Genomic DNA, 18,484 nt, shown 5'->3' on the forward strand with positions numbered 1-18,484 from the left:
TTTAATGTTGGTCTTCTTTAATTCTAAGAAATGCAACTCCAAAAATACAAACTGAACATCAGAGTCATGTCAACCACCATAATAAAATGAAACAAAGACATTCACAATAGTTAAGACTACGGACAATGTAAGTGTGACAATTGTTATTTCCCTCTCCCTTCCCCCATGTATATTCCAATATTTATCTTCAAAAAGAAGCATTACTGAGAATACTGCTGGTGTTCAGTTAGAATTAAAGGATTTGGATAAAGTGAAATAAGACAGATACAGATGTGACAGTAATGTTACAAAGACTTTACATTTTGGATTACCCCAAGATATAAAAATTCAAAAATTAACAAACTTGCTTTTATCAAAATATTACAGCTACAGGCAAGGCATCTTTAAATTAATAGCTGAGGGTATGTGAGAGAAAAAAAACACATTTTAGTGAAGGTAAACAGAAGTGGCAGTTCTTAATAAGCACTTTTGTAAAGCTCATTTATTATTACCTGGCCAACAATGAACCAAGCACAGGGCAACAAAGTTTTCTCTGCTTCCTTTGGCAATAAGGTGACAGAAAAATCATCTTTTGAAGATGCTCAAGACAGGCAGTAAATTAAAAAAAAAGTCAAATAATAAGTAATGGAATAAATAAGTACTGAACCAGAGACTACATTTAAACCACTATGTAATTAACAAATATTACATAACATTATTTCAGTGGCAAACTCCAAGTGTGTAAGAAAGACAGTAAAGTGAATAACCACCAAAATAACAATATTCTTCTGTTTACTCTTTGGCTAAAAACCCTCAAAATAGCAGACAAAGAAAAATACATTTAACACTGGTGATAAACTGTCTCTTTACAAGCAAAATAAAGTTATCAATTTAAAACTTGGTACATTTTATAAAAACAAAAAGAGGTAAAGTTGTTATAAAAGCAGTACTGTTACTTCAATGGCAACATACTGTTTGTTGACCCTGTGCAATAAAATACTTTGTTCATTCTACATTTATCAAACATGACTAACAATTACTACAGACATTATAGGAATCTTGTGTGTGGCTCCTGTTGACTTACTTTTATAACTGGGAGACAAAATTTACAATCAATGTGCCACAAAAACTTTAAAGTGTTACTACTAATAGAGTTCATGTTCAACATTTTAAAATCCTGCTTTATGTTCTGAATGGCTGATTTACAAGGAAAATAATTGACTGTATTAGCAACAGCATATGAACATCAATGACTGCACCCATTGCCAGGAGACACTGCACTGGTTTGACACTTTTCCTTAGTACATAGGAAGCAACAGCATCCAATAAAGCCTGAGAAGAAATGCTGCTGTGTAAATACTGCAACTATTCCTGATAAAAGAATTATGGGACATATACTCAGAAGCTGCCCAATCCCATAATTTGTATTGCATAGGTCACAATCACACATATATACACACACGCGTGTATACATAGTGTGTATTTATACACACACACGGAAAGAATATATTAAAAAGACAATGAAGTCTAGTCAAAGAGCAATTTACAGGCTCAATATATTTTTTTACACTTTGCTTGAAAGAAAATTTCAATATTTTACAGTAGGCATTATATACACTGCACTTTATGAAATCTAGAGTGTACTGAAATAGAAATACATTTCCGCAAACATCTGGGTAAGAAAACAGACAAGATTTCTCCAAAGATTTGTGCTAGCTAGGTATTTTCCCTAATCACAAAAAACTGTATCCATGGAATTATCTAGAAAGTTTTTTAAACACCATGCACATTATAAGCAATTGTAACTCAAAATATCCCAACCTAAAACAATCTAACAATGGTCACATTAAAAAAATTTAAGTATCAGATCTGATTTTAAGAAAAATCTTTATCACAATATTTGTAATGTTAACAAGTACATGTTAAGGCTAAATTGGTTCTTTTTTTTTTAGAAACACAGTAAAGACACGTCTCCTTCAGAGCCATGGGTTATAAACTTTACCTACAGATGACAGTGCAGTGAACATAATGTTCAGTCCTACAGTCAGGATGCAGTTGCTCCTTCCCACTCCACAAGATACTGCACCTTTCCATCAAGGGTTACCCGACGAGCCAAAACACGGTATTTTTCACCACAAGCTATTCTACCTGCTGCACCAAAATAACTAGTAATTGAGTTCTTTAGATGATTCAGCTGCAATTCCTGATCTGCTAAATTGTTAAGAATCTCTGTATTGAGTTCATCATATTGATAATCTTCTTTGCTGTCATCATCTTTTACAATTTCTGAATTCTGAGGCTGGAGTGCTTTTCGTGGAAAGCGACCTCTTCTCCTCAAATGTGGTATTGCAGCAGGCCAAGTTCTTCCTGTACGAGTCCTTTTTCTGGAGTCTGATAAGCTACTTTAAAAAGAAAAAAGACACCAACATTAAGTCCTAGAAATACTATTTAAAAAGTTTGCCTCCTGTGTACAGTTTTATTCTGCTTTACTATTTTAGTAATATCTGTACAACTCATTAGTTATGATTTGTTGATATCAATATAGAGCAATAGGTGCTTTACATAAGAAGATAAATGGCTGCTTCAGGAAGTTTACCATGTAAGGGCTTGTCTATATGAGAAAGTTGCACTAGTTTAATTAAATTGGTTTAAAAACCAACTTCAATTAAAACAGGTGCAAGCCCATGTATGGGCACCTTATTTTGGTTTAAGAGTAGGGTGACCAGATGTCCCAATTTTATAGGGACAGTCCTGATTTTTGGGTCTTTTTCTTATATAGGCTCCTATTACCCCCCACCCCATCCCGATTTTTCACATGTGCTGTCTGGTCACCCTATTTAAGGGTGACTTTTCTTAAATCTGTTACTAATTGCCCCTCTTTAATGGTATTTGCATCAGTTTCACTTAATCTGTTTAAATTCACACTGTAAACTAAACCAGGTGCTACTCTCTCATTTAGACAAGCCCTCAGTTACAGAAAATATCATCGCATTTCCTAAATCGAGTGCACCTCAGTTCTTTTTTTTAAAAAAAATGTGCATGTTATCCTCTATATCAATAGTTAATAGAGTCTTAAATTTCTGACTCCTCGTGGACATTTTACACATGGGGGTAAAAAGGTTTATGTGCAAAATTCACAGATTAGAGGTACTGATGACTAAAAAGAAGAACAAGATGTAGCATTGTTTAAGTGTCATATTATAGGGGTGAGGGATCTAAGTCTTTGAAAAAAGCATATTTACACCTACATTTTTGCACACTGGAATGGTTGGTGCGCCAAGTTGGTGGACTTGGTAAGTTAAAAAAAAATAATGCTATGACCCTAAACTGGTGCACACAAAAGAGACTGTTTAAATGAAGTGACTTGTTTGTAAAAAAAAGTTTCATTCAGTGTGTTTTGAACATTAAAAATAAACTGCAGAAGTGTAAAAACCTGGTCATGCCACACAGATGAAGACACTTGCCAGCTTTAGACTGGAAAAAAAGACTAGTCATGTCAAATGTATTTGAAATTACAAAATTGGGACAAAGCTTGCAAGACATGAATCAAGACCCTTATAAACTCTGTTTCTCAATTTGACAGAGATTCTTTAGGAATGTTAAATATGAGGCAGAAAACTGCCCAACAGATATTTGTGGAACATCCAGAAGACCAGGTTTTTCTTAAATAACTGATTAACTTATCAAATCTGTGTGTCAAGATGATTCAATCCCAGTGGAAAATATACTGAACTTGATAATTTTAGATAAGTTGGGTACTTAATTTTCTTTAACATTAATAGAAATTATTAAAACAAAGGCTGTTAAAGTGAAATGAATTTGAGGTGCAAGTTAGTCCTACCAAACTGAGTTTTGTATCAATTAACATTTATTAGAAGTCTAATTTGAAGAAATGGCCATACAGTTGTTCCTCTTGTTGTAAACAGTTCAAGTGCAGACTGTATCTCAACATTAAACAGTAGTTAGTAATCACAGAGAAACTGGGCTAATTTCTCCTTAAAATAGCTTTTGTTTAAAGAGAGAAAATTCAATGTTTCAGCAAGTGCAAGCTCTGTAGGATGCCTGCAACATTAGTGCTGCTTTGTCAATTAATGATAAAAGTATCATCGCACCATTTTCTTTTTCCTCCTTCAGAAAATTAACCTAGAGAAAAAGATTGAGAGGTTTCTGCATGTTTCCTTTTAATGGATAATTCACTATTTACCTATAATGCCTGGAAATGCTAGATGAGGTAGTTTCTTTTGTACTGGCAGCACCTGTGGATTCCACATCTGAGGTATTGGATGAATGAGCAGTTCCATCAGATCTCCTGAGACATAAGAACACATTTGTCATGTAATGAAAGTAATCGAACATTAACCAATTAATCTGACATTTGACAAGCAAAAATGAGATGCTATTAGGATGGTTTAGTTTTTTCATTTACCCAACAGAGCAGGGTAAATCCAAGGCCGGGTTCTCTGGCACTGGGACTGGTTCCTTATCCTGAGAAGTAAGGGGAAAAAATTCAGATAGTTTCAATGGAAATGATCAATTTTTCAAAAAACACAACTTAAAAGTTAATGGTCATATCCTAAGAAATTATATTCTGAAGTATAGAAAGATTTGAATTATTTGAACTCATACCAAAGACGGCGGCTCTGAAATTTTTTGAATCATTTTTCTTGTATATGGGCCAGGTGGACGACCTACTGATTTTTTCTTCCCCTGTTTTTCAATGCCATTACTTATTTCCCTAGAAGAAAGATGACATTTTGTTTTTAAAATATTGGAGTGACTTGTCCAAGGAAAAGATTTAATCAGTGTAAAATAAAAAAGTTTAGACATTTACTCCAAGTCAGTTATGCTAAATGAGGTTATCCTTGTAAATTAAAATTTGCCAAATTGACAAAAAGTTGGAGATCTTTGCCTGCAGTGTAATATGGCAACATCAAGATAACAGACAAAACCTAAAACCTTTCCAGGGACATATGCTACAACTCAATGGTTTAGGAAGAGCGCATATTTGAATGTTTGAACATTCATACTGTAGCAAGGTGGTCACCTGCTCCGGCCCTGAAGGGCTTGAAGTCAGCCCTGGGGGCAGGGCTGAGGCTGCGTGAAGGCCGCTGCTAGGGAGAGCAGCAAGCCTTGGCTGATTGGGGAAACAGCCACAGCTGGGGCCACACCCCAATCAGACCGTAGCTGGCCTTATAAAGGCCAAGGAAGCCAGGAGCTGTAGGACTCTTCCTCTAGCTCTTGAGGGAGAAGGGCCTGGTTGCCTGGGAGCTGACAAAGGTACCTCAAGTGCAGCAGGGCTGGGGAAAGGCTAGAGGAGCTGGGGAGCTCCACCCTGGAGAACCCCCAGGCTGCAGGCCTCGATAAAGAGTAGTTATTAATGGTTCCCAATCCTGTTGGAAAGGTATAACAAGTGGGGTTCCGCAAGGGTCTGTTTTGGGACCGGCTCTGTTCAATATCTTCATCAACGACTTAGATATTGGCATAGAAAGTACGCTTATTAAGTTTGCAGATGATGCCAAACTGGGAGGGATTGCAATTGTTTTGGAGGACAGGGTCATAATTCAAAATGATCTGGACAAATTGGAGAAATGGTCTGAGGTAAACAGGATGAAGTTTAACAAAGACAAATGCAAAGTGCTCCACTTAGGAAGGAACAATCAGTTTCACACATACAGAATGGGAAGAGACTGTCTAGGAAGGAGTACGGCAGAAAGGGATTTAGGGGTTAAAGAGTAGACCACAAGTGTGCTACTGTTGCAAAAAAAGCAAACATGATTCTGGGATGCATTAAGCAAGACACAAGAAGTCATTCTTCCACTCTACTCTGCGCTGCTAAGGCCTCAACTGGAGTATTGTGTCCAGTTCTGGGCACTGCATTTCAAGAAAGATGTGGAGAAATTGGAGAGGATCCAGAGAAGAGCAACAAGAATGATAAAAGGTCTTGAGAACATGACCTATGAAGGAAGGCTGAAAGAATTGGGTTTGTTTAGTTTGGAAGAGAGAAGACTGAGAGGGACATGATAGCAGTTTTCAGGTATCTAAAAGCATGTCATAAGGAGAAGGGAGAAAACTTGTTCACCTTAGCCTCTAAAGATAGAGCAAGAAACAATGGGCTTAAACTGCAGCAAGGGAGGTTTAGGTTGGACATAAGGAAAAAGTTCCTAACTGTCAGGGTAGTTAAACACTGGAATAAATTGCCTAGGGAGGTTATGGAATCTCCATGTCTGGAGATATTTAAGAGTAGGTTAGATAAATGTCTATCAGGGATGGTCTAGACAGTATTTGGTCCTGCCATGAGGGCAGGGGACTGGACTTGATATCTCAAGGTCCCTTCCAGTCCTAGAATCTATGAATAAAGGCCAGAACAGGTACTGGGGCTACAGAGGGGTAGCCTGGGGTAGGCAAAGGCAGCAGGTCCAACCCCCCCTTTGCCAGTGATGAATGCCATGTACACTGCAGTCCGCCCTAGTGAGCAGGAGCTAGATGGTGACTGGCAGTAGCCATATACTGAGGCAAGGTGGAGGTAGGGGGTTGGGGATTCCCCTGGGAGGGGAGACTCAGACTGTGAGGGTCCAGGAGGGACACGGGGGCCAGTGACGGGCAAGACACCAGCCAACAGAGGGCGCTCTAGGCTGGCGAGCTAATTCCCTGGACGTCCAGCAGGCGGTGCCACGTGAGTGAGTCGATGCTTCGCCACAATACAAAATGTTCAATTTATATAGAATTCTGATAGTGTTAAAATCAATTGTGTTTAAAAAGTAGATAATTTAGGAATTTGATTTACAATTTGAAATCCCATCTCCTGTTTAAAATCTTAGTTCAGACAGTTGCGTAACAGGAGCAGCAATGTTTTGTTTACTAAAGAGCAGCAAGGTCTGGTTAGCTAGTATCTATTTTCTATTCTCAGTGCTGCTAAATTAAACTGCTTTCAAGAGGTCTTTCTAAAGGCTAAGTAGATTAAACTCAACATCCTGATTTCATAATCTCAAAAGGTCAGTGCATAAATGTAAAGATCATTCTATATTCTTAAAGCAATTGCACTCAAAATGCAGAAATAAGTTATTCATCTACATACGTGTTTAATAATGCATAATATGTACTTAAAACCTTTGGGGAGAGACTCTCTCTGATAACAGACCATCTAAAATATTTATGGAAGTTTGAAATCAATATTGTTCTAGACCCAAAATTCAATCTAATGCAAAGTTAGTCTGCTGGAGAAAAAAAATCTTCTACTGTCATTAAGAAGTTAATCAACTAGCCAGGATCTACATAATAGGTATGTGCTATCTCTGCCTCACTAATTTGTTACACATTAATCCTAGGGTTGTACTAAAATGGGTGAATAAACTTTTAGCACGATACAACATTAAGGCAATATTGGTACTTTTGACAGCTATTTTTTGTATGATTTCAGTTCCATTACAAAGTCCTGAAGTCACTATGCTGTTGATTTATTTTACCTTGCATCAGGTATGGGTTTGGATGATTTTCTGCCTTTAATTTTGAATTCATGAGATGTTCCCTCCGGTTCTTTCTCCGCCTTTAAAGCAGCATTTGGTGGCATAGGAGGAACACGAATTCTCAAGCCAAACAAATGCTTCTTTTTCTTTATCTCTTTTCCAGACATAAACCTAAGTGATTAAGAATTAAAATTCAGACACTGGAGAAAGCCGAAAGTGTCTTAAAAGTACACAAACTAAAAAGTTAGCAAACTAGAATCCTCTTTCTAATGCTAGTTTTATGTATCCTATTTTGTTCTCCCCTCTCCACCCCAATTTGTAATGCTAAGATGGGGGGGAAAAGATGGAAGTTAAATCAAGTTTTGCTGGTGATCTGACTTCCAAAGCTATCTCAATCACCACAAAATATTCAACATAGAAAGAATTTAGTCTATCTAGTAAAAATGCCACCTGCAGCCACCAATAGTTATTCTGGGTAAAGTTCCTAGGATGACTGGGGTGGGGGAATCTACATTAAAGTAAGATGTGAAAAGAGCACTTGAAATGAATAATAATACCTCATCAACTTACATGGTCTTGTAATCATTTAATGCTTCCAGTACATGCTCATATCTTTCAGATTTTGGAGTGTCTGCCAGCTGTAAAGTATTAAGAAGTGATTTAACTTACTAGAATTTTCAGTAATAAAGGTCCAATGACCTAGATCAGAGCTCTGCTTGTTTAAAGACTACTGGTTTGTGATCATAGTATGTCTTGAAGGTATAATTTATGGTGAAAGTTGCCTTACCCCAAGCATGGGCTATTATATTTAGTACCCAATGTATTCCATGAGTCTAGGCTGTGCGATTTTCTGCAGAATCCATCCTTGCCAGAGAATCTAAGCTTTCATTTTAAAAGAAAATTGTTTCTTGTAGCTCTTACAATTTTTTTTAGAAAACCTCAACCAAAAACTTATAAATACAATAGAAATATAGACTATAAATTGATGCAGTGTTGTCTTCATGAGCCTGCAGATATCTTGGAACAAGAACTCTGTGGTGTTAAATATTCCACTGAGATGAATGGGTTAACCCTGAAAGTACAAGACAGTTTATATATCAATATTGTTAACTATTTAAATTGATCATAATTTTAGCAGACATATCCTGCTAAGGGGACTAATTATTATTTAATCTAAGGTTGCTTAACACCACTCAGGAAGTGTAATAGAGCCTTAAAGTGGAGATAAAATATTTACTCCCCAACTTTAAAACTTCCTTTCATTATCAGAAATGTGTAAATAGGGTTTAGTGTAAATCAGAATTAGGCTCAAAGTATTTACCCCACAATCCTAAACTTCCTCTTATGATGCCACAAGTCCCAAATAGTTTCTTCCCAGCTACTGAAACCTGCTTCTTTCCCTCTTAAAGCTTATAGAATGCATTCATGAGTTGCCAATACAAAAACCTACTTAACCCTAAGAACTGAAGATATGGGGACAACATAAAATAAATGTAACTCACTATTTAAATAAATAACAGGCTCCACAGTACTGACTACTACTCATTTTCATATTTAACATAATTTTTTTTAAATTTCAAGGAAGCTACCAAAGAACTTACACATACATTCTATTCTGGTTCCCCAGAAGTTACATCCACCTTGCTGTGAAGTATGTGGACCTTTGATTATATAGTCAGGGCCAATAATTTATCACAATTCATGATTAGGACAAATACCACGTAACTTAGGGCTGACTGATTATTTACAACTTGCAACAAAGTACAAACTCATACCACTAAAGAACACAAAAAAGTGAGGAATAATAAATTTAAAAAAAAAAAAGAAGAGGAAAAGAAATCAAGGAGAAAAGCCAAAGGTAATTTTTTTAAAAAATCCTTTCCAATTCCCCACATCTGCAAAACTTGTGGCAGAGGGGCAAGGTACCACATTTAACACTTAATTTTTATTAGTATTAAAAAAGCCCACAAAAGTGACCCACCACTGTGCAAGATAAAAGTGCTACCGGAACTCATATCAGAGATAATTTACTAAAAACAGGGGTAGGGAAAGCGTACAGACTAATTTAGCCAAAGAATGTTAGTGAAAAAATTGACTTTACACAAACTAGCTTTTGGGTATATGTACACACATATACATCCCATGTATTTAGAGTCTCTGGAATTCTGGAGCCAACAGCAGATTTTGCAACTGTGCAGGACCTGAGCTACAGAATCAATATAGAATTGTTACAGAAGTTCTTTCACTCTAAAAACAATGACACTGAAATGTTAGTTTTAGGAGCCCTAGTTCCAGTCCACCACCTTTCTCCTATTTTACATAAGGGTCAAGAAAATTAGCCTCTTATTAATTAAAAAATGCAATGGTCTGAAGGAAAATTAAAAAAAAAAGTTATTTCTAAACACCATGGACTCCTCAGCAATGCAAGGAGAGATCTAGGAAACATTTATACAATATAAATTCCTGATAAATCACTGCTTTGCAAAAACCCAAGATTTACCAGCAATATCAAAATACAGAGTTGACTAGCATACAATTTTTCACTATTTTTTCCTTTCTCCCTTAGTGGAAGAGAGGCACGGAGGTTACAATATTTATGCCCAAATCTTGAAGATTCCCCCCACTCCACTTTTCCTCTACTGTACAACACTATCTATACTCTCCTAGTTCATTACAGAATTTGGCCTTCTGGTTGAAAAGGAAGCAGCCTCCTCTGGAAGTTTACAAACGCTGCTGCTTAACCAGCTGGAAGCGCCACTCAGACAGGAGTGAATTTTCCTGCTTTATAGCCTGTTTTCATTCTCTCTATGCAATAGTGGTTTTAGCAACAAGTTTTGTTTATATCTGAGGATAGTTATAAATAAAAGAAGGTTTACTTCTGCAGCATTTCTGGCCTAACAGTAAGAAACCAGAAATTAAAAACAGATATCTAGTCCACTTGTCATGCAATGTATTAAAAGGTCATGGTCCTGCCTGGAATATTCAGTTTTTAAAAAAAAACTTATTGAAATGCCATGAAAAGTGAGTACTCACCACATTCTCTACTATTCTGCTACTGTATTTCATTATAGATTAACACATTTTTACTTTTGGTAAAATAAGTTATACTTGTAAATAGACTCAGAAAAAAGAAGCATAGAACACATTGACCTGTTCTTTATTATTTATATAAAATGCTCAACATGATCAATCATTTGTAGGAATTCTCAACTTCAGAATTAGCAAACATGCTATACATCAGATTCTAATTAATCCAGATACCTCTATCACAATAATTCTGTTTAATTACTGCTATTTAAGATGGGTCATAATTAGACTCAAAAGTATCCACACCCAAAAGTTTTTGAACATAGTTACTTGAGTGTGTTTTTCCAGAATTTAGGAATCGTGACAAATACCAGGTGTTTGAGATCTAAAAACCTGAATTTTGTGTCTCATGTTTACTTTGGCTTAGGCAAAAAGGACCACACAGATATATTAACTTATTAAACAAAAGTACATCAAATTAGGGCATAATCAGGATATAAAAAGTGTTAAGTCAATTGAATACAGTATCTGTATTCAGAGCCGTCGCGTCCATAGGATGGACCGGGGGAACCACCCTGGACCCCATGCTTTGAGGGTTAGCACGCTTCAGGGGGAAACGGAGTCCAGGGCAGCCTGAGGGGGTTAGTGGGGGCCTGGCACTGGCAGCAGTGAGCGACCCAGCCCCAGACTGCCCTGCATTGCTCGGGGAGGGGGGCAGAAGCCAGAAAGGGGTGGAGGCTTGGGGGAAGGGGTGGAATGGGGGCAGAGCAGGGGCAGAAGCTTGGAGGAAGGGTGGAGTGAGGGTGGGGCTTGGGGCTGAGGGGGAGGAGGGTTGTCCTGGGCCCCACACACCCCTAGGAACAGCCCTGTCTGTATTTAAAGAATTCAAAACCTTCTGAAATGATTCTCTTATAAGAAAAAAAAGTTACTTTGCATGCTTTTTGTCAACACTAGCTTAGCTATTAATTATGTCTGTCATTACATGCAGAACTACAACCCCATGTGTTAACACTTGTTCTCCCTAATCAGATTTATTGGGGAGTAGGTTTGTTTAGGGAACTGAATTTCTTTAATCCTCAGGCAATTACCCAGCAAATCAACTAGCTTGAAAATAGGCAGCATAGTGGGGCAGCAACAGGCTGCCTTGTCATGTCACTGGAAAAAAGTCAAAACAGTCTAATGATAATAGTAGGCAGCACTGACATACTGACCTTCTGTGAAAAATGTGTTTGCTAAATTTTACAAAAAAGCTTGCAATTTAGTAAAAAAAAGAGAAAGATGCTTATAATTAAAAATAGTTCAAGATTTCTATCCCATAACTTGTAGATGTCAGCCAACGTTTTTCAAAGCACCAAATATGGCAAAAGTATTAATAGTAACATCAATTTTTTTTGAGGTGGTTAAAATGCAAAAAGCATTCTATTTCAGCACCTCAATGATTCAAAATACTAATCGACAGATCCTATGTAGGTCATATGTAGATGCATCTGCAGTAATGTAGTGCTTAAAATGTTTTTTTAGAACACTAAAATTTCTTTTAATTATTGAGATACAGAAGGAAAATATTACGATTCACTTTTATTCTGAAGCACTAAGTATATATACACTTACAAGCATTTGTTTAGGTGGTTTTTAATTAAAAGCTTCGGTCATATATGGAAAATGTTTGCAGACTTCAGTTTCTCTTCATTTTCCCCTAACATTTTCCTATTAAGGACTATTTTAAAATCAATTCACAGACATTTTCTACTTTAGTTGTCACAAAGCTGCTAATAAGCTCGTGTTCTGGCTTTCACAAAGAGTCTTACTTTGACAGCTACTTTTAACAGTTTACTAATCTATTTAACCTCTTGGGTACTTAATTCATCTGGACAGTGGGCAGGAAAATGCCTTACCGTTGTCATATTTCTAAATAGAAAAAAATGGAAGATATAAAAAACAAACAAAGATTCAGTGCTTGGGTATAAACAATGAAAGTGGTTATCTGAACAACAAACTATGCAATAGTTATCTGGATCATACTAAATTTTATAGCTCAAAGTCTATGACACTTAAAAGTTATGCTGAATAGTTCTAGAAGTCTATTAAAACCATATGTCTCATTACTTTTGTTTCAGATTTTAAGGCCAAAAGGGACAATAATAATAATTTAGTCTGACCTCCTGCAGGCCACAGACACTCACCCAGTAGTTTTGTGAATGTATTGACTGCTAAGAAAAACAAAAGCAAGAAAAGAATATTTCAACTACCTACCTCACCAGGGTGCAATCTATCCCAGTTTTCATTAATGTATGTCATAAGTTCAAGCTCTGAATCAAAGTATTTCTTCTTATGAATAACACTTAGGTTGTAAAGGCATAGATGTGCTATATCTACCCTAGAATTCAGAAATATTTAAATCAAAAAATTAAGTTTTTATTTCTTTAATTTTTTTTACAAACCATTAGTCCTTGAAATAGCTTTGCACAAAAATATTAGCACAATATGGCTAAAAGAGTACAAAGCCTGATTAGAAACAGTCTCAAATTTTCAAAACAATATTCTTATAAAATCTGCATTTATATCCCCCTTTTCTGACTTACATCATGTTTTCTCCCTAGGCCTCACCCCACTGCCATGATGCCCTTTTAGCTCCAAAGATTGTTTAGATCTTAGAATATTTAATTGATGCAAGATAAATACAGGAATTTAACATTGGCAAATTATCAAATGAGTTTCCATAAAATATTTATTCATGTTGCAACTTATTAAAAATATTTGGTATTTGTACAGAAGAGCTCAAGTTCACAAGGTTCAAACTACAACTCACTTCTAATTCTCAACTAGGAAATTCTATTGTAAAGTATGTCAAAATGCTTGTTAATGTGCACACTGTATTTGGCTTGCCCAATGGCAGTACTCTATACTTGGGTAACAGATCCTGTTTAGACTTTTAAGTTTCTCATACCCAAGCCAGCAGTGGTTTGTAATATTGAATTGTCCAAGGGAGAGGACCCTAGATATCATGCATTAACAACATGACTAAGGACACACAATAACTAGCTTTGAAGGAGACCTGTCCTTTGTTTATAGAAGCAGTGGGTACCACCCAAACATCAAAATATAAACCAGATGATCCTCAGGTTTACAAAGAGACATGAGATGTCCAGGAGAAAAGTGGGTAGAGGGTTACATATTTCTTTTTTAAGTTGTACTTACCATCTCAAGGGTAAACGTTTGAGGTACTCTGGTCCAGAACTGCAAACTGAGCAAATGAATGTATAAAACCTAAAACAAAAAATAAAATTAAGATATTAAAAGCCATTCTCTTAAGACAAACCTAACACTTTAGATGCCGTGAGTTAAATAGCCAGAGAACTAAATATAAACTTCATTTTGTTGTGTCTTCCTTACAAACTGCATTCTAAAATGCTTTCGGAGTTATGACTATATTTGTATTTAAACATAAAATATTAAAAGAGGATTAAAACAATCCACATTTTAAATAAAAAACAAAAAAAGTTCAGTTGAAGCTTCTTACCTGTCACCGAAAAGCATTGGCTTTTGGAGACACTGCACACAAGCCTCATGAAACCACTGGTTACATTTGCAGCACTGCAGCATCTTTAAATACCAGCTTCACCAACAGAAATAAAAATAAGACAAGTGTTACAATAAAACTGCTGCAAATGTTTCCCCAATACAGTGTGGTCATATTATATTTAGAAAGACTATTAGGTCAAAGTTGACCAAAAAAATTTAAAAATAAGATTTTTATTAAGTGTATCAATAGAGATTTCAATAAATTTTATTTCCATGGTGAAAATGACTAGAAACAAGAGAAACTGACTGACTAGTCTGTGCTTGTTTTTTCAGGTGGAAGAAATGCAAATAATAAGCAGCTGTAGAATAAAATAAATTATGTTTATTATAATGTGAACTATTTACTGCATATGTATGGACATTTATTTAAAAATTAAAGGGAAAATTTTTTATTCTGATCACATCCTCTTTAACTACTCAGTAAATTTTCAAGAAAAACTGCAGTTAAATAGGACCAACATCTTTTATTACTCTAGACCACTGGTTCCCACACTGGGGGGCACGAAGAAATTCCAAGGGGGGGTGCGAGGCTGTCCGGCCTTTGAGCTCCCGGACAAAGAGGCTAGCCTCCGGCCCCTCCCCTCCTGTCCCCCCACCCCTTGTGCCCGCCCACCTCCCAGGCTTTCCAATAAGCCAGTCCTGCTGCTCTGAGCAGCCTAATAAGAGGGCGGGGAGCGGGGGAAGGGGGAGTTGGATAAGGGGCAGGAGATCCCGCTGGGGCAGTAAGGGGACAGGGAGCGGTTGGATGGGGCGGAGATTCGGGGGCACGCGCGCGATCAGGTGACAGGGAGCGGGGGAGTTGGATAGGTGTGGATAGGGGTCAGGGCAGTCAGGAGACAGGGGGGATTGGATGAGGAGTGGGGTACCAGGAGGGGGCGGTCAGGGGACAAGGATTGGGGGGAGGGGTGTGTTGGATGATGGTAAAGGAGAAATTGGGAGCGTGAGGGTTTCTCAAAAATTAAAAAGGGGGCGTGATGCCAAAAAAAGTTTGGGAACCACTGCTCTAGACTATTCATAAGTATTTTGGTTCTGTAATAAAAATAAAAAATAAAGCGGGGGGTCTTTTTTACTGTAATATAAACAAAATGATACACTGCTGAATACCTTTGGAAAAAAAAAAAAAAAGCTACATCTCTTCCAAATGTGAACTAGGTTCATTCTACAAAGATACCACTTTTATATAAACCAGACATCCCTCTGCCCATTTTCTCAATACCACTTTCCCAACCTTAACATAAGTGCCAGTAAAAGTAGTAAGATTCAGATATTTTATGTAAAGTTCTAAGCACCGTTCCAGGTAGCACTTAGTATAAAAATGAGTAAGGTCAGCAAACAGACATAATAACCGCAGCCATTCCATAATTTTCAAAGTGGACTGTTAAGAGTCTACTCTACAATGACTTCAGCATGCACCATTGCAACAAACACGCTAGAAGCAAAGAGACAAGCAGAATGAGGACACCAGTCACAGGTCTGTTCTCTGTGCCTGTTACCCTCAGGAATGAAATATCAGTTAAAAAACACCACCACTCCGTACAGAAAATAGCACCGGTACTCAATGCCATTGGAATAGAGGCAAAAATTTTGTTTGCAACTGAACAATTCCCTCACGCCCTTCCCCGGGCAGGCCATACTCAATGTCTGCAGCTGGAGAGCAGTGCAGTGGGGTGCAAAAGATGAATAAGCATGTCTTATTTAAAACAGAAGAAGGGAATTCTGAAACTGATCTTCAGCTTTCCATTGTGGCTGTAAATACGATACATCTGCCTGTTTTATCTGTAGCTGCTGCTGTTGCAGCCTGGAGTGGTGCTCCCTCCACACACAAACAACACGAGCAGGAGGAGAAAGATGCAGACTGAGATGACATATTCAGTGAGATACTGCAAGCCAGTGCTGCAGCAGACTGTGAACATACCAGACAGCCTAGAGAAGGAAAGAGCAGACAGAAGAAAGGCCCAGGAATCCCAGCAGGAAGACAAGAGGGAGATGTACCAGAACATAATGGGGCTTCTCAGGCAAGAAATACAACTGATGCAGATTCTTGTTGGCCTCCAGGTCCAGTCACAGATTCACCTACATCCCTTTGCAGTCAACGAAGAACTCAATTTCAGCAGCTCCCTTACCGCCTCATTTCAATTTTAAATTTCTGTTAGTTTATTTTATTAGTTTACACTGTATTGGTTTATAATTGCCCACTAAATGTTTTGCACTATTTTTGGTATGCAATAAATTTATATTTTGGAAATAAATTCTTCTTTTTAAACTTCATAACATCACAGAATGCCTTGCACTACTTAAAGGACACATTACTTGTAACAGAACAGGATCATAGAATTCATAGGTACAGTTATATAATTATAAACCTACAGCAAGCACTGCATAATTCACAGGTCATTAAGAGACTAATATTAATAAATGTACACCAAGCACGACGCAATTTCTAACCACCCCTCCATACTTCAGGGCCAGAGAGAGTACTGTCATGAAAAGAGGGTTACTCACCTTGTACAGTAACAGGTTCTTCGAGATGCGAGTCCCTGTTGGTGCTCCACTTTAGGTGATTAGAGGCGCAGGGGCACGCAGGTGGAGAATTTCAACAGCAGTACCTGACTGGGCCACACATGTGCACAGCCTGTCTTGTGCCTGCATCGGCAATTATCTAGCGCTGTGCAATCACCCTCACCTGCCCTTCTCTACCACAGAGAACTAAATTAGAACTCTGAAGTAGAGGGGAAGAGGGTGGGTAGGGGAGCACCCATAGGGACTCACATCTCAAAGAATCTCCGTTACTGCACGAGATGAGTAACCCTCTCTTCTTCTTTGAGTGGAGTCCGTGTGGGCGCTCCACTTTAAGTGACTGTAGAGCAGTGCCACTCAAGGGAAAGGAGGGGCTTTGGAATTAGGTCTGAATGGACAGTAAGATTATGACTCAGCCGAGTGTCAGAGGCTGAGTCCTGGTCAATCCCGTAGTGTTGTATGAACGTGTGAGAGGATGTCCAAGTGGCTGCTTAACCTATGTCAGTGATAAGCACATCGTTCATAAAAGGCATGTTCAAAAAGGCTACCAATGTGGCTATGGATCTTGTGGAGTGTGTTCTGATCCATGATGGAGGTTGCAGTTCATGTTGGATGTAGCAAAGCTGGATGCAGCCAGAAATCCATTTGGAAAGTCTCTGCTTAGATATGGGTTTGCCTTTGGCCCTTTCCATCGTGGAGAGAAACAATTTAGGAGTCTTTCTAAACACTTTGGTCCATTCTAGATAAAAGGCTAGTGCTCTTTGGACATCCCGGGTGTTGAATGCCACCTCTTATTTGTTCTTCTGAGATTTAGGAAAGGAGATGGGAAGACGAATGGGTTGATTAATGTATAATGAAGAAGGGATTTTAGATAGAAACTTTGGGTGCGGCCTTGGAGTGACCTTATTCCTAAGAAAGATCTTATATGGTGGGTGTGCTACAGAATATCATGGTTGGAAGGGACCTCAGGAGGTCATCTAGTCCAACCCCCTGCTCAAGGCAGGACCAATCCCTAACTAAATCATCCCAGCCAGGGCTTTGTCAAGCCTGACCTTAAAAACCTCTAAGGAAGGAGATTCTACCACCTCCCTAGGTAACCCATTCCAGTGCTTCACCACCCTCCTAGTGAAAAAGTTTTTCCTAATATCCAACCTAAACCTCTCTCACTGCAACTTGAGACCATTACTCCTTGTTCTGTCATCTGCTACCACTGAGAACAGTCTAGATCCATCCTCTTTGGAACCCCCTTTCAGGTAGCTGAAAGCAGCTATCAAATCCCCCCTCATTCTTCTCTTCTGCAGATTAAACAATCCCAGTTCCCTCAGCCTCTCCTCATAAGTCACGTGCTCCAGCCCCCTAATCATTTCTGTTGCCCTCCACAGGACTCTTTCCAATTTTTCCACATCCTTCCTGTAGTGTGGGGCCCAAAACTGGACACAGTACTCCAGATGAGGCCTCACCAATGTCGAATAGAGGGGAATGATCATGTCCCTCAATCTGCTGGCAATGCCCCTTCTTATACAGCCCAAAATGCCGTTAGCCTTCTCGGCATCAAGGGCACACTGTTGACTCATATCCTGCTTCTCATCCACCGTAACCCCTATGTCCTTTTCTGCAGAACTGCTGCCTACCCATTCGGTTCCCTAGTCTGTAATAGTGTATGGGATTCTTCCATCCTAAGTGCAGGACTCTCAACTTGTCCTTGTTGAACCTCAGATTTATTTTGGCCCAATCCTCTAATTTGTCTAGGTCCCTCTGTATCTTATCCCTACCCTCCAGCCTATCTACCACTCCTCCCAGTTTAGTGTCATCTGAAAACTTGCTGACGGTGCAGTCCATGCCATACTCCAGATCATTAATGAAGACACAGAACAAAACTAGCCCCAGAACCTACCCTTGGGGCACTCCGCTTGATA

The 18,484-nt window shown here is 38.2% G+C and overlaps 1 protein-coding gene across 3 annotated transcripts in view; it reads right to left on the reverse strand.

Annotated features, from left to right (window-relative positions):
- The window catches only part of MTF2 (metal response element binding transcription factor 2), a 55,827-nt gene continuing 37,343 nt past the window's right edge, over window positions 1–18,484 (reverse strand). For 2 of the 3 annotated variants that reach the window (XM_039484438.1, XM_039484440.1), the window contains 9 exons: window positions 13,990–14,085; window positions 13,668–13,736; window positions 12,723–12,846; window positions 8,013–8,080; window positions 7,443–7,613; window positions 4,606–4,714; window positions 4,406–4,464; window positions 4,184–4,288; window positions 1–2,381 (listed from right to left, as the gene is read on the reverse strand). In XM_039484438.1, coding sequence (XP_039340372.1) covers window positions 2,024–2,381; window positions 4,184–4,288; window positions 4,406–4,464; window positions 4,606–4,714; window positions 7,443–7,613; window positions 8,013–8,080; window positions 12,723–12,846; window positions 13,668–13,736; window positions 13,990–14,085 — 1,159 coding nt within the window. In that variant the 3' untranslated portion in view covers window positions 1–2,023. The remainder of the gene's footprint in view (window positions 2,382–4,183; window positions 4,289–4,405; window positions 4,465–4,605; window positions 4,715–7,442; window positions 7,614–8,012; window positions 8,081–12,722; window positions 12,847–13,667; window positions 13,737–13,989; window positions 14,086–18,484) is intronic. The other variant, XM_039484439.1, reaches the window with a different exon arrangement.

Source organism: Mauremys reevesii, linkage group 8 (genome assembly GCF_016161935.1).
Source record: "Mauremys reevesii isolate NIE-2019 linkage group 8, ASM1616193v1, whole genome shotgun sequence".
NCBI classification, from domain to species: domain Eukaryota; kingdom Metazoa; phylum Chordata; order Testudines; family Geoemydidae; genus Mauremys; species Mauremys reevesii.